This window comes from Equus caballus, chromosome 3 (genome assembly GCF_041296265.1).
Source record: "Equus caballus isolate H_3958 breed thoroughbred chromosome 3, TB-T2T, whole genome shotgun sequence".
Lineage (NCBI taxonomy): Eukaryota > Metazoa > Chordata > Mammalia > Perissodactyla > Equidae > Equus > Equus caballus.
This window is the reverse complement of record NC_091686.1, coordinates 124,742,017-124,755,822: the sequence shown is the minus strand read 5'-3', so window position 1 is coordinate 124,755,822 and position 13,806 is coordinate 124,742,017. Positions and strand designations below refer to the sequence as shown.

Here is a 13,806-nt window from a genome sequence, read left to right as displayed (position 1 = left end):
TTGTGGACTTTTCAGCTATACCTCCTTATTTGTGGTTCAGTGTACGTCTTTATCACAAGTACCTTCAAACATCATCCTACCACTCCATGGAAAAAGGAGAATCTTAGAGCACACACCACCATTTCTCCCCCATTCTCTGAGCTACTGTCATCGTATACTTTTCTCCCACAGAAGTCCTACACCCTACGATACCTTGTTACTATATTTTCTTTATGCAGTCAATGATTTAGAAAAGAAATTTAAAATAAAATCGATGTTACATGCCTACCATTTTGACACCCTTCCTTCCTTTCATAAATTGAGTTTGCACCTACTGACACTCTCCTCTCATCTGAACACCCTTAGCGTCTCCACTGCAGACCTGCTGGCTGTGAACTCACTCAGCTTTTATTTGTCTGATAATGGTTTTATTTCACCCTAGTTTAGTTTGGAACGATCTTTCACTGCACACAGTTCTAGGTTGACAGTGTTGTTTCTTTTACTACTTTGAAGATTTTGTTCCATTGTCTTCAAGCTTGCATTGTTTCAGCCCAGAAATCTCTTGTTCTCTAACGTTTGTATCTGTTTGTAATTCACCTCTTCTCTCCAACTGCTTTTAAGATTTTTCTTTGTTACCAGTTTTCCTCAATTTGATTATGTGCCTTGGGTGGTTTTCTTTGCGTTTATCCTGCTCAGGGTTTATCGTCTCTGAAAGTTCCAGTTGATTCTTTTAAAATGTCTTCTGGTTCTCACCACAATTCATCTCAGCTGATTTTCTTTAGTCAATCAACATTCAACAAATAGTGAGCACCTACTGTGTGCCTGACCTTATGAAACAAACCAAACATCCGTGTCCTTATGGAGCATATGTACTGGGAGTGAAGAGAAAAAAACCAAACTGATGATAAAATTACAAGCCTTGTGTGACAGAAGGTCATAAGGGCCATGGGACAAAGTAGAGGAGGCTAAGAAAACAGAGAGAGGGAGAACTTGTGAGAGCAGAGGAGGCAAGAGGCTGCAGGAGAAAGTGCTCAGGGTGAGATATGAGCAGCCTTCCAGCAGAGGGTTGGCTCCACAGAAGCCCGAGGAGGCTGGAGTGAAGCGAGGGAGAGCTGGAGGGGGTGGCAGGGGGCAAGCACACATCAGGAAGGCCCCCGGGCAGTGGGAAGGGTCTGTTTTACTCTGCGGTCGGAGCCTTTGGAGGGTCTATGGGGCCCATGATCTGACCTTAGACTTGAAAGGGTCAGTCTAGCCACCGCAAGGTGAATGGACTCTGGGGGCACAAGGGCAGAAGTGGGGAGACAGAAGGAGTCCGCAGTGGCCTGCTGAGGGGACGTGGCTGGGCCCTGGCGGTGGCAGCCGGGTGGTGAGAAGTGCTCAGGTTCTGAACATGCTCGGAATTGGGGCTGTCCAGATTTCTGAGCAGATTGGACATGGGGTGAGGGGTCCAGGGGTTCTCCAGTTGTTGGCCCGAGTGAGTGGAAGGACGGACGTCCACCCCTCAGCTGAGACGAGGGCGGCTCAGGATGGGAGACTGGATTGAGCCACGCAGATGTCACAGGCAACCTGGGGACATGGGTGCAGTGGAGAGTGAGGTGAGTGGACAGCTCTTTCCAGGAATCCTGCCACAAAAGGGGAGCCGCGAACGCAGCAGGCCGGGGAGAGCAGCGGGCAGAGAGACCAGCTTTGTCAGCACAGGACAAACAGCGTGCTTTTGTGCCAACGAGACCAATCGCATAGATCAGAAAACAAAATTGCCCTCAGGAGATGCAGGGAGCCCCGACGGCTGCGTGGAGCAAACCACAGGCCCAGGGCCCAGCGCTCAGGGAGGGCTGTCAGGGCCGGGCGCTCAGCGCTCTTCCTCGCTTCCATAACTGCCTTATTGGGATGGAATTCATGTACCATCCGAGCCACCCTTTTAAAACGTACGACTCAATGTTCCAGCACAGCAGTGAGCTGGTGCAGCCACTTCTGCGACTTCTGGGTCATGTTCGTCACCCTGGAAAGACCATCTGTGCCATCAGCAGTCACTCCCCGTCACCCACCCGCCCCCACAACTACTGTCTGCTTTCTGTCTCGGTGGCTTTGCCTCTTCTGGACGTTTCAGGTAAGGAGAATCGCACCGTGGCTGGCTTCTTCGTCCAGCTTCTCACTGAGCATCGTGTCTTAAGGTGTGTCTGTGTCACACACGTCAGCGCTTCACGCCTTTTTAAGGCTGGAGGATGGTTTGTTCATCCGTCACCTGTGGATGGACATTCAGGCTGTTTCCGCCTTCTGCCATTAAGAACAGCGCTGCTGTGTCCATGAATGTCCTGGGGCCTGTGTCTTTAGTGCTTTCATCCCATTCTGCCACCTCCCCAGGTCCTAGAAAACACCCAATCTGCTTCCTGAGCACCTGTTTGTGGTGGTGCTGTGCTGGGCACTGACGACCCCCAGGCACCAGGGGCCTCCCTGCGGGAAGGGCAGAGACAAAGCTGATGGTGGAGGGGTCCTGTTGAGGCTGGTGACAGCACCACCTGTAGTATGAGGGCACAGTGCTGGGCTGGGGTCAAAGCGTGTGCAAAGGCCCTGAGGCTAGAGCACACAGCAAGATGGGAGAGCAGAGTGCAGACTCCAAGCTGGGGGTGAGGCCACCAGCCCTGCCCTTTGAGAAGGCCCCTTGGGCCATGAGGGGGCAGGTGCAGTGGGCATGGGCGGTGAGGGGACAGCACCTCCAGGCAGAGGAGGAGGTAAGCATCTCACCGTGGCCTGGCTGTGAGTGGGTGCTGGGAGCAACTCCCAGGGTCCTCCTCTGGGCAGCTGGCTGGGAGCCCTAGAGGGCAGGTGGTGGCCGAATAGGGTTGGGATGCCTGGGGAAAACCTGGGTGCACATGTCAAGGGTGGCTGGACCATGGGTCTGGGCCTGGGGGTGTCGTCTGGCTGCCCTAGCGTTCCTGGGCTGCAGGAGGAGCAAACAACAAACAGGATGTCCAGTTCCCCAGCCTCCCAGGACGTGAGCCCACTGTTTCCACCAGCCCACGGCCCCGCGGAGGCCACCCCAAGGCCTCCACCCAGATGCAGGCGGCGAGGGGCGTCCTGGAGAAAGACGAAGCCAGGGAGGGGCCCGGCCAGTGGGTCCGGGGAGGCGGTCCACCCACACAGAGATGCTCCCCGGGCTGACACTTGACCCTGGGAAGTGTGGCCAGCGGGCGACGCCTCTGATGACAGAGTGGGCGCAAACCCTCGAGGAAGGGGCGGGGCAGGGGCAGGGGAGTCTGGTGACGGGGTAGGAAGAAGGGGCTGGAGGCGCCTGCGGGGACCTGCTCACTCCGCCCCTCCCTGCCCAGCGCCCCGCACGCGCAGCCCGCCGACCCTCCCAGCCGGACCCTCCTCTCCGGACCCCTAAAGCCGCCCTCTTTCACTCCCTGAAGCCTCATCCTAGGCCCACACCTCCGCCTCAGGGCCCTTGGGGACCCCAACCCCACGCCTGACCAGGAGGAGCCCGGCGCGACCCCCATCCCGGCCCGGGAGCCCTCCGCCTCTCCTGGCAGCGTAGGGGGCGAGCGGGGGACGCGGGCTCCGGTGCTCCCGGGAGAAACGCGCACCCGCTCCACCCCGGCCATCCCAGGGGCACCGCCCGGGGACCGCAGGCCTCCTGGCGGCCGCGGGGAGAACCCCGAGCTCGCACCCGGGGGACAAGCCCAGCCCCGGCGCCCGCGCCCGCGGCCCCTTTAAGGACTTGCCGCGCCCTCCCGCCTCCTTTTTCTCGCGCGTCGCCTTCCCTGGGCGCTCCGCCTCCGCCGGGAGCGCGCTTGCGTCACCGCGCAGACCTCGGCCCCGACACCACGCCTCCACGGTGAAAACGAGCCATAGACTGCCGAACTCGGGGACACGTGACCGGAAGTGGGCGGATCCCCCGCAGGAAGGGGCGAGGCTAAGGTGAGAGCGGCCGCGTCTCGCGGTAGGTGCGGTGGTCAACGCGCTGACCTTCGTTCCTGCACCGCCCAGACCAGGGCGAACCAATGACTGTAGAGATATGGGGCACGTGACGAGGGCGGGCCCGCCGCCGGAAGGGGCGGGGCGAGGCGACCGGCCTGGTCCCGCGGTAGGTGCTGAGGTTTCTGTGCTGCCGGGTGGGGTCGCGTCTAGTTCCTCCCGGGGGCCGGGGGTTGCGGCCGGGTTTGGCGGGGCGGGGTCGGAGGGCGGGCCCCTTCCCGGGCCGCCCCTGCCCCCCCTGCCCCCCCTTCTGCCTCCCCGGGCCGAAGCCCCCGCCACCTCTTTCCCCTCTCCCTCCTCCCCTGCCTCCTCCTTCCCTCTCCTCCTCCCCTTCGTCCTCCCCATACCCCCCTCCTCTCCCTCCTCCCCTTCCCCCTCCTTTCCCCCTCCTTTCCCCCTCCTCCCCTGCCTCCTCCTTCCCTCTCCTCCTCCCTTCCGTCCTCCCCATACCCCCTCCTCCTCTCCCTCCTCCCCTGCCTCCTCCTTCCCTCTCCTCCTCCCCTTCGTCCTCCCCTGCCTCCTCCTCTCCCTCCTCCCCTGCCTCCTCCTTCCCCTCCTCTTCTTCCTCCTCCTTCCCCTCCTCTTCTCCTCCTTCCTCCCTCCTCCCTCTTCCCCCTACCCGCCTCCTCCCAGAACCAACACTCCCTCCTTCTCTTCCTCCTCCTCCCCCTCCTCCCCTTTCCTCTCTCCCTCTTCCTCCCTCTCCTCCTCCCAGGGCCAATGCTCCCTCCTCCTCCTCCCGCTCCTCCCTGGGCTATATCTTCCCTCTTCTCAGGATGTCTCTCCTCCCCGGGAAGCCCCCGGCTTAGGGAGCAGACCAAGTCCACCTGGAGGAGGTCTACAGGCATTGGGGTTGCTCGGCGGTGCAGGCGCTCGGCCCCAGCCCCCAGGGTCTGTTGAGTGTGTATTGACCTGGTGTCAGCGATTAAACGTTACTATTTGCCAGTGCTGCTGAGAGCCCCTGTGCAGCTGCCCATCTGGGTCCCTCCTTCCGTCAAATAAAGCCTTCCAGCCAGCCAGGCATCCAGGCTGCCCCTAGGCTCAGTCCTGCTGAGCAACAGATATGTCCGGCCTACCCCAACCCCAGCCCTTTCCTTCTTGCGTTTCTCCAGTGCCCTCAGCGCTGGCACCTTGGGTCCACTTGCCTCTGCTAGCTCTGCACCTGGCCTCCAGGTGGCTCCCCAGGTGCAAATCGGGTCTCTTGTTACAAAAGTTGGCAGCAACTCACTCTGCGGTCTCCAGAGGCTGTCTTGTGGGTCGTGAATGAAGAGTGTTGGCAAATGAGAAAGTGCTACAGTCACGTTTGGGAAAAGTTAATTTAAGTATAATTTAGACAATTGTATTTCTTCATTTAACACACGTGTGTAGCCAAGTGCAGCCATCCTGCAGCACCTGGGGCCCTGTGTGATTGTAGGTCTCCAGGGTTCCTGGTCTGTGGCTGTGTTCTCCCTAGTCACCACCAGGAGCGCCTTGGCCTCACCTGGAATATCACCTTGAAAGTTACATGTGAACATCCAGGAGGTCACCTCACAGAGGCCAGGGCATGAGGACCCCAGCTTTGCAGCCCCCCCAGTGCCTGGCATACAGCAGAGCTCGGTAAATGTTTGTTAATAAAAGCAAGAACTGTGAAGGATTAGATAGCCATTTAGTGTCTCTGTTACATATTTCCAGATATGGATCAAAAACTTTCAGAGTTGGTAGAAGAGCTCACAACTTCCGGAGAACCCCAACTGAATCCTGAGAAAATGAAGGAACTGAAAAAAATTTGCAAGTATGTCTTAAGGTTCGGCATTTCATGGTGACTGCCTGGCCCAGCAAATCCGTGACACCCTGGGAAATTGATGGGCTTCCCCTGGGGTCAGGCCTTCCATTACCTGCCTATATCTCAGCCCTCCCCTGCCTGCCCCCACAATCGCCTCTCTCTGCTGGGAAAGAACCAGCAAAGGAACAGCATGCCCTGGACGTTTTTTTCCCCAGGACCCTGCAGTGCCCATGCTGGCAGATGGTCACGGTCGGGGGCAGTGGCCCCAGGGTGGGGGTGTGCATGTGGGGAGAATGTATGAGGACTGTGAGCAGTGTCTGTGTTCACTCTCCTGTGTGCGTGTGTGTGATAGAGCTCGTCATTAATGAGTGCACACATGTGACTCATAGGTTAGTTGTGCGTCTTTTTCTTTACTGTTGCAATGTGTGATGGCAGGAAGGTTAGAGGTCACAGATGGCAGGTTGCTCCTCAACGGGATCTGTCTGCCTTTAGAGCATCCACGGCTCTCGTCTCTCCCTCTGTGGATGGCGTCAGCTGGGATCTACTGAGAACTTTTCAGACACAGAACAAAAGCCAACTTTTACTGATGATCCTTGTCCTGTATTTGCAAGACAGGAGAATTTAAGTGATTAAGTGATGAAGTATTTACATTTTGATAAAAAAATTTCACCTCAGAGTAGGTTTCACTGTATGCCCCAGAAAACTCAATAAAAGCAGTGGCTTACAGGGCAGGTGGTGGGGGGGCAGGAAGAGAAGCAGCATGAGGGCATGGGCCAGCTCCTTCCCAGGGCAGCTCCCAGGAGGCCACAGACCCTTCCCTCTCCTGTCACCTGGCCGCACCTGCAGGGGAGGCTGGGCCATGTGGTCTCCACTTGGGCTGACGTCTCCTATGAGCCTTTGTGCAGGCACAGCTGACTTTGTCGACTTGAAAAGCCAAATTTATTTGAGAAGAGCGAAAAGAATCGCGGCTCATGACGTGCACACTCTGGCGAGCCATAGACAAATCCAGAGAACAAAGGAGCTGCTTTTATAGAGAAATGGGAGGGAGGTGGCTGTTCTAAAGGAAGGTCCATTGGGGGAAAGTAACAGTTCAGGGCGGCAGCGGCTTCTCATTGGCTGAGCTGTGGCGTTTCCCATTGGCTGAGCTGTGGCGTTCCCCATTGGCTGAGCTGTGGCGTTTCCCATTGGCTGAGCTGTGGCGTTTCCCATTGGCTGAGCTGTGGCGTTTCCCATTGGCTGAGCTGTGGCATTTCCCATTGGCTGAGCTGTGGCATTTCTCGTTGGTTAGGCTGCAGCATTTCTCATTGGCTGAGCTTCGGCATCTCTCATTGGCTGAGCTGTGGCATTTCCCATTGGCTGAGCTTCGGCATCTCTCATTGGCTGAGCTGTGGCTTTTCCCATTGGCTGAGCTATGGGGGGGCAGTCTTCCTTCAGCAGAGAAGCCTCCTCCTTCTGTTTGGTATAACTGACCACGTGTGATGGGCGGGAGCCCCCCTGCAGGCCTTCCCCATGCACCCTGTTGGGGGTTTCTTTCTTCATCTCCACAGCTTTCTCTGTGACTCTCTGTGATGGTTGGCTGGTGAGAACTTTAGGCTGCAGGCGGTTGTGTCCAGTGGAACCTTGTGGGCACTGACACTGAACCTCATCTGAATCTGCACATGTCACGAAGTATTTTCCTTTTGATTTGTTTCAACTATTTAAAAATGTAAAATAAAAATGTAAAAGGCGTTCTTGCCTCGTGGGCCACGCAGAAACAGGCAGGGCTGATTTGGCACGCGGGGGGTAGCTTGTCCACCCTGCTCTGAAGAAGGGAGAGGACTCAGGGCGCACGTACCTGCCGCCTGTGCTTTTAGCTAGTTTGTCCTCAAGCGCCGGGCGCTTGGTGAGGACGGCTCGGTCCCCAGGTCTTCAGATGAACAGCTTGGCCACGCCTACCATCTGCTGAAGGCCCAGCTGAGCCAGGAACACGCCGAGATCCGTCTCTCCGCCTTCCAGATTGTGGACGAGCTCTTCGCCAGGTCCCACCAGTTCCGGGTGCTGGTCATCTCCGACTTCCAGGAGTTCCTGGAGCTCACCCTGGGCACCGACCACGAGCATCCCCTGCCGCCCCCCAGGGAGGTGGCCCAGAGGCTGAGGCAGGCCACCACCCGGGCCGTCCAGGTGTGGAACGAGAAGTATGGCTCGGCCTACAAGAAGCTCGCCTTGGGCTACCACTTCCTGAGACACAACAAGCAGGTGGGCAGCCTCGCGCTGTGCTGTCATGGGGAAGAGACTCACCCGGCCCCTAGCTGCTGGGCGGGTTGTGGGGAGCAGGCCTGAGAGCAACCAGCAGGTGGGGGTCAGGACTCCTAAGAGGGTGGGGCAGCTTTGGGAAGAAGAGCGTAAGCCCATCCCCTCGTGTGCGTGGAGCTGAGCCTGTGGACCTAGTTTCCGAAGGGTCAGGGGCGAAAAGAGGAAAAGTGAGAGGCAGCTTCTCAGACGCAGCCTCTCCTCTGACAGCGAGCACTCTCTGGGACCCGTCTTGCTGTGCACTGCGAGTTCCCGCCTGGGTCCCTGTGGCTCTGGCTGGTGCTGGGTGGATGAAACCCACCAGGACTGGCTGCTGCCCCCTCTCTCACTGGTCCAGGCCTTGCCCAGTGTGGCTGCCCAGTCTCAGCTCGCTCGTGGCCTGTGGGTGCTGCCTCTCTGGCCACATGTCTGAGGTCCATTCTCCGGTGGTGTTTTCAGGCCCTGGGTCTGGCCAGCAGCCTGCCTTCCATGCTGATCGGGCGAGCAGGCTGCTTTCCCACCTGCGTGTGCTCACAGCTGGAGTCTTTTTATGTCGTTTGTTAGGAAATGCTGCTGGCTGTGTTCTTTCCAGGGACGAAACATCATAGTTAAGTGTATTTCCTTGCGTTTTAAAATGCTGCGATCTTAAGAGCCCCACAGAGGCCCTGGCCGTGCGCTGCTGCGGCCTCAGGCCCACTTTTCACTTTGGTTTTCTTTAGGTCAGGTCCAATCTTTGTCTCGATTTCTCAGGTGGATTTTCAAGATGTGAATGCTCGGACTCTGGCAGAGAGAAAGCGAGAAGAGGAGAAGCAGAAGCGTTTGGATAAAATCTACAGGGAAAGGTCTGAGCGGGCCGCGAAGCAGATGGAGGGTGAGTCCCCGCCCACCCCTCCCTCCCAGGCAGTGCTCCCAGGGCTGCGTCCAGCCCGTCCATCCTCCTGCCACATGTCTGCCCCGGGGCAGGGGGAGGACCGACAGGCAAACAAGCTGGGCAGAGACCTTCACGTTGGGGCCTGGGGGAGGCGCTTGGCCACAGACCCAGCCCTGCCGCAAGATGCTCTGACCCTGGGGCTGGGAGGGGCCCCTGCAGGCCGTCCACACCTCTCCCTCGCCCCCTGGTGGTCATGCTGGGGACAACCACTTCCCCTAAGGCTGCTCAGGCCAGGGAGCGGGAGATGAGCGTCCCCACCCGTTCATCTCAGGGCCTCTTCCAAAGACCCCACCATTTGCTTTCTGGCGGCCTTCTGGTGAGAGGAAGCCGGGGTGTGAGGGATGCAGGAGGCGGCCCTGGCTGAAGGCCCTTCTGGGAAACCCAGCCTCAGAAAAGGCTGCAAAGCTGCCGCTGTGCCCCCAGGAGGGAGCTGGTCTGGCCCCAGGGAGATCCCAAGTGGGCAGCCAGAGCGGGCCAGTGGGGGTGTGCTCAGACTAAGCGCCTGGGAAGTGGCCTGTGTCCTGATGGCTCTCGGCTGGCTACTCCCTTCCGGAAGTTCTGCCCGTGTCGGCTTATCCTATTTGATATTCACAGACGTGCCAACGAGCCACTGCCACAGGGCGAGTCCAGACCTGGGCATTACCCAGGATGCCCTGGAGGGGGGCCTCGCCCCGCTGTGCGCACCAGGGCGCCGGCCTGTGTGGAGGGGAGGAAGAAGCCCGAGGGTGTGGGCAGCCGCCACCTGCTGGCACATGACCCTCCCCCGACAGCGGGCCTGCTGGGCAGCTGGTGCCGTTCTGCTGATGGGACCTGACAGGCAGCGTCCTGGTCTTTGCAGAAATGTCCGAGGAGATCCGGCGCTGCCTCACGGAGGTGGAGAGCTGCTTCAGGCTGCTGCTGCCTTTTGACCTGGCCCCGAGCCCGGGGGCTGCCGTGCCCGCTGCTGCCTCCAGTGTGTCTGCGGAGGGCAGACCCCACCAGGCTGCCGCCCCCAACCACGAGGACGAGGAGCAGCCCTGCTGCAGCAAGACCTTGCCCACCTGTGCGCGCCACCCAGGAGCCACCAGCAGGGAGGGGCCGCCCTCAGAGGACGAGGACGAGGATGAGGACAGCGACCAGGAAGGGTTTGTGCGGCGCCACGGGCTGGGCTCCCACAAGTACACGCTGGACGTGGAGCTCTCCTCAGGTACCCGGCTCCCCGGCTCCCACAGGCTGGTCGGGGCTCTCCCTCACTGCTCGGCCCAGGCTGCCCCTATGCCAGCTTCCTTAGCCACGGGCCACAGGAACACTGCCGAGAGCTCAGACTTCTTGGGCTGTGAGCAGGGCAGGGACCCCCAAGGCTGGGGTGAGGGGTGCCTGGAGGCCGTGGGTCCTGTGGCGGCTGGGTGGGCTTGGTGCTCTGAGTGACAGGGAGCCCTGGGAGGCTGCGGGCGTGCTGCTCGCGCACAGGCCTGCCGGGGTCAGAGGGCGGCTGCCAGGAGTCAGGCATCACCCGCTCTTGCCTGGGAGGAAACGTGAATGAGAAATGGCCTGTCCCGTGTTTGTGATGACGGGTGGTGACACACAGAGCCCCATGTGGCCCCAGCGTTCTAGCCGCGGGGTGGAGGGGGGGTAAAGACTGTGGTTTCTCTGTGTGGCTGGGCTGCCTCGGCCTGGGGGGCCTCATGGCACCGGCTCCCTGTGTGGGTGTGGGGAGCAGTGGGGCCTTTAGGTACGGTGGGTGGGGGTGTCTAGGCTCCTTCACTCTGAGAGGACTTGGCCGCCCCCCCCACCTTGAGCCCTGTGAGCCCTGAGGAACTGACTGAGGAACTGACTGCTGTCTGACCTGGAGTGGATGGCTGGGCTGGGGCTGGGGTGAGGCGAGGGAACGGCCGGGTGGCAGGGCTCCGAGGGAGGACCTGCGGCCGAGGGGCGGGTAGGGCCTCCGTCCTGAGGGCAGGGTGGGTAGGGTCTCGGGGCTGCTGCAGTCTCGATGGACAGGCTGGATCTGTTTGGCCCTGCGAATGCCATGGGGCTCTCAGGCTGCTGGAGGGAGGCCTTGGGGTCAGGCCATAGTGGTCTTGACCAGAATCGTAAAGCAGCAAATCTCCTTCTCGGGTGTTAGGTTTGGGTCCAGGTGATGCCTGGCCAGCGTGGGGATGGGCAGAAGTGCGAGTGGTCCTGTCCGTGGTGCTGTGTGACCGCCCTGGGCCCTCAGTCGCCCTGGTGACCCTGCGCCCCTCGTTGCAGACAGCCTGCGGGTGCGGGAGGACGAGGACAACTGCGCCGTCATCCACTCGGCCCGGGACGCGCTCAAGCTCATTCGGAACAAGTTCCTGCCCGCCGTGTGCTCCTGGGTCCAGGTGAGGGCACTCCCCGTGTGGGAGTGCTGGGCAAGCAGGGTGCCACAGGCGTTCAGAGGGTGCCCCAGGGGTAAGGGGAGGGCGCCCGCCTGCCTGTGTGACGTGCCCCCTCGTTGGCAGCTGTTCACCCGCGCAGGCGTCCACGGCGGACACTTGGAGGGCGCCATTGACCTGAAGGCGGAATTGGAAACTGCCCTGAGGAGATCCCAGGAGCTGGACATCGAGCCCGAGGGGGTGCACAGGAGGGAGGTGAGTGCCACCCGCAGGCGGGAGGCAGCGAGGGGATCTCTCTCTGATCCTCTAAGCAAGCAGGAGTTGCTGGGGCTCCAGAACATTCCGGTTCCTTTTTCACTCAGAACTGACTTTTAGAAATGGAAGCCCTGGACTCGAGGACCAGAGGCCACAGTCCAGGCATTTCCCTATAAACGGAGGGACTAGGATGGGGTCTGGGGCAGGAGAGCGTGGTGAGCGAGCTAGGGGAGTGGGTAGAAGGTTCTAGTTGGAGAGCGAGATTCCATCCCCGGCATTGTAGCCAAGCACGCGGTGCAGGGGGCGTTTGGGACACAGTCAGGACGTCCCCTCCGGGCTTACGCAGAGGCTGTGCCCCCAGCCCAGGGAGGTGGCACTGCCACCATCCCAGGCAGGCCCCACGGCAGAGTTCCGGCAACCATTCGGGGTGAACGTGGGGGCTGGTGCCCACTTTGGGGAGGATGGCCAAGGCGACCGTTTGCTGGGCATGTGGAGCCCACAGGCCTCGCAAGGACCTTGGGGTGTGCAAGAGAGGAGCTGGTCCTCTGAGAGCCGCATCCCAAGCAAGGCACGTGGAGCAGGAGCAGGCTGAGGGTGGTGCGTGGCCTGAATGGGGACCCTTGGTGATGGGGTGAGGGTGAAACCCACCCGCTCCCAGGATACCAGGCACCCGATCAGTGACCCCCGAGCCTCAGAGACGGTGGCATCCGGGCCGGCTGCTGCAGATGGGGCAGGGCAGGGCCCCGCCCGCTGGCACGGACCTTAACACCTGAAAGGGACCTGAGAGCTGGGTCCTCCTGGTGTCAGTGTCGTGGGGAGTGCCAGCAGGGAGGGAGCAGCCGAGCCATCAGGAGCAGAGGAGCCAGAGCCGTCCCACTCAGCATGGCAGCCCTTGTCTGCCACCCCAGGCCCCCTCCTCGCCCCGACCGAACCTGGGCCACAGCCCCCAGCCCGTTCACCAGCTTCACACCCCCTGCGACCTGGAGTAGGGCGGGGCGTGGTTCTGGGGGCAGCGCCAGAAACTCCTTGTTTCTGAAGGAAGTTCTGGGTGGGAAGGACGCCATTCCTTGCTGAGGAAAAGATCAAGTTCAAAGCCGCTCAGACCTAGAACCGAGAGTGGCCAACACCCTAGGTCTTGACACCCAGTGTCCTTTCCCCCAGGGGGCTGCTGGCTGCCCCATCGCAGCGCCCCGCCACCGGCTGCTGTGGGGCCTGCGAGAACTGGGTGGGTTTCTGAGCAGCAGGGTTTCCCAGGAGTCTTGGGTGCCAACTCACCATCTGCCCTCAACTTTGTGGGGTGTGCGGCCCCCAGGGACCGGCAGAGGGCGCTCCTGCCCTTCTCACGCAAAGCCAGAGAGTCCCAGGAAACTTGCAGCAAACCTGGTGGATGGCACAGGGGTAAGTAGCTGGGTGCAGGTGTAAGCAGCCGGGCGCGGGGGTGACCAGCCAGTGGGCGCCTGCAGACGTGGGTGGTCATCAGCTCCTCATGGAGCTTCACTGGGCATGTAACTTAACTAGAGGTAAATTGCTTTTGTGAATTTTAACCAAGAAGCTTTTTTTGCTGTAAAAAAGACCAGTTTCTGGTCAGGGGAGGAAGAGGTTGACCTGGTCAGCGTGTCCTAGAACTTCGGGAGGAGTGTATTTTTAACCCTTAGCAGACTCGGGGCCATGGCGTCAGCAGAGGGCTGGGCCTGAGAGCAGGGAGGGTGTAGGGTTTGGGGTGCCTTCCCTGTGCACCCCCTTCTCAGTGGCCTGAGGACTGGCCTGTTTTGCACAAAGGCTACCTCTCCGTGGCTGTGTCTGGAGGAGTGGGACTGACACACCGAGGCCGGCTCCCTCCTTTTCTGTGCAGTGGGCATCCTGGGGGAAGAGCCCAGAAGCCACAAGGGGTTGCTGGGCAGCATGATGTTGTCCCGCCAGGCCCAGGGCCAGCCCACACCGTCCCTTGGGGACCAGCAGCACTGCTAGGGCTGGCAAGACTCCGAGCCCCAAGCTGGCAGCAGAACCTTCTGGATGGCCTGCCACTGCCCCGCTCTCATCTCACAACTCCACAGTCTCCTCTAGGGCTCCTGCCAGACAAGGGCAGGTCTCCTGACGGGCTGAGTGGGGCTCCGACTCCAGGGCTTGGAGCTGGGGCTTGAGCGTCAGCATGTCCCGGAAGCTGCATCTGGGCACCCCAGAGCCTGGGGGGCACGAGGCACTCCTGTGTGGCTGGCTCACCCTCGGCCCCGCTGGGTGTCAGTGGGCGGCTGGCCCCCGGGATGAGTCCTCTTGCAGGTGGACACCCTGAGCACTCATGG

The 13,806-nt window shown here is 60.3% G+C and overlaps 1 protein-coding gene across 4 annotated transcripts in view; it reads left to right on the top strand.

The window, feature by feature from the left end:
* Positions 1 to 3,760: 3,760 nt before the first annotated feature.
* UVSSA (UV stimulated scaffold protein A) overlaps positions 3,761 to 13,806 on the top strand; it is a 32,190-nt gene continuing 22,144 nt past the window's right edge. Inside the window, exons 1-8 of one of the 4 annotated variants that reach the window (XM_070264067.1) lie at positions 4,063 to 4,091; positions 4,752 to 4,845; positions 5,626 to 5,725; positions 7,621 to 7,951; positions 8,735 to 8,855; positions 9,754 to 10,101; positions 11,145 to 11,257; positions 11,378 to 11,506. In XM_070264067.1, coding sequence (XP_070120168.1) covers positions 5,628 to 5,725; positions 7,621 to 7,951; positions 8,735 to 8,855; positions 9,754 to 10,101; positions 11,145 to 11,257; positions 11,378 to 11,506 — 1,140 coding nt within the window. In that variant the 5' untranslated portion in view covers positions 4,063 to 4,091; positions 4,752 to 4,845; positions 5,626 to 5,627. Of the gene's footprint in view, positions 4,092 to 4,726; positions 4,846 to 5,625; positions 5,726 to 7,620; positions 7,952 to 8,734; positions 8,856 to 9,753; positions 10,102 to 11,144; positions 11,258 to 11,377; positions 11,507 to 13,806 lie in introns of those variants that run through there. The other 3 variants (XM_070264068.1, XM_014738760.3, XM_023638536.2) reach the window with 3 other exon arrangements.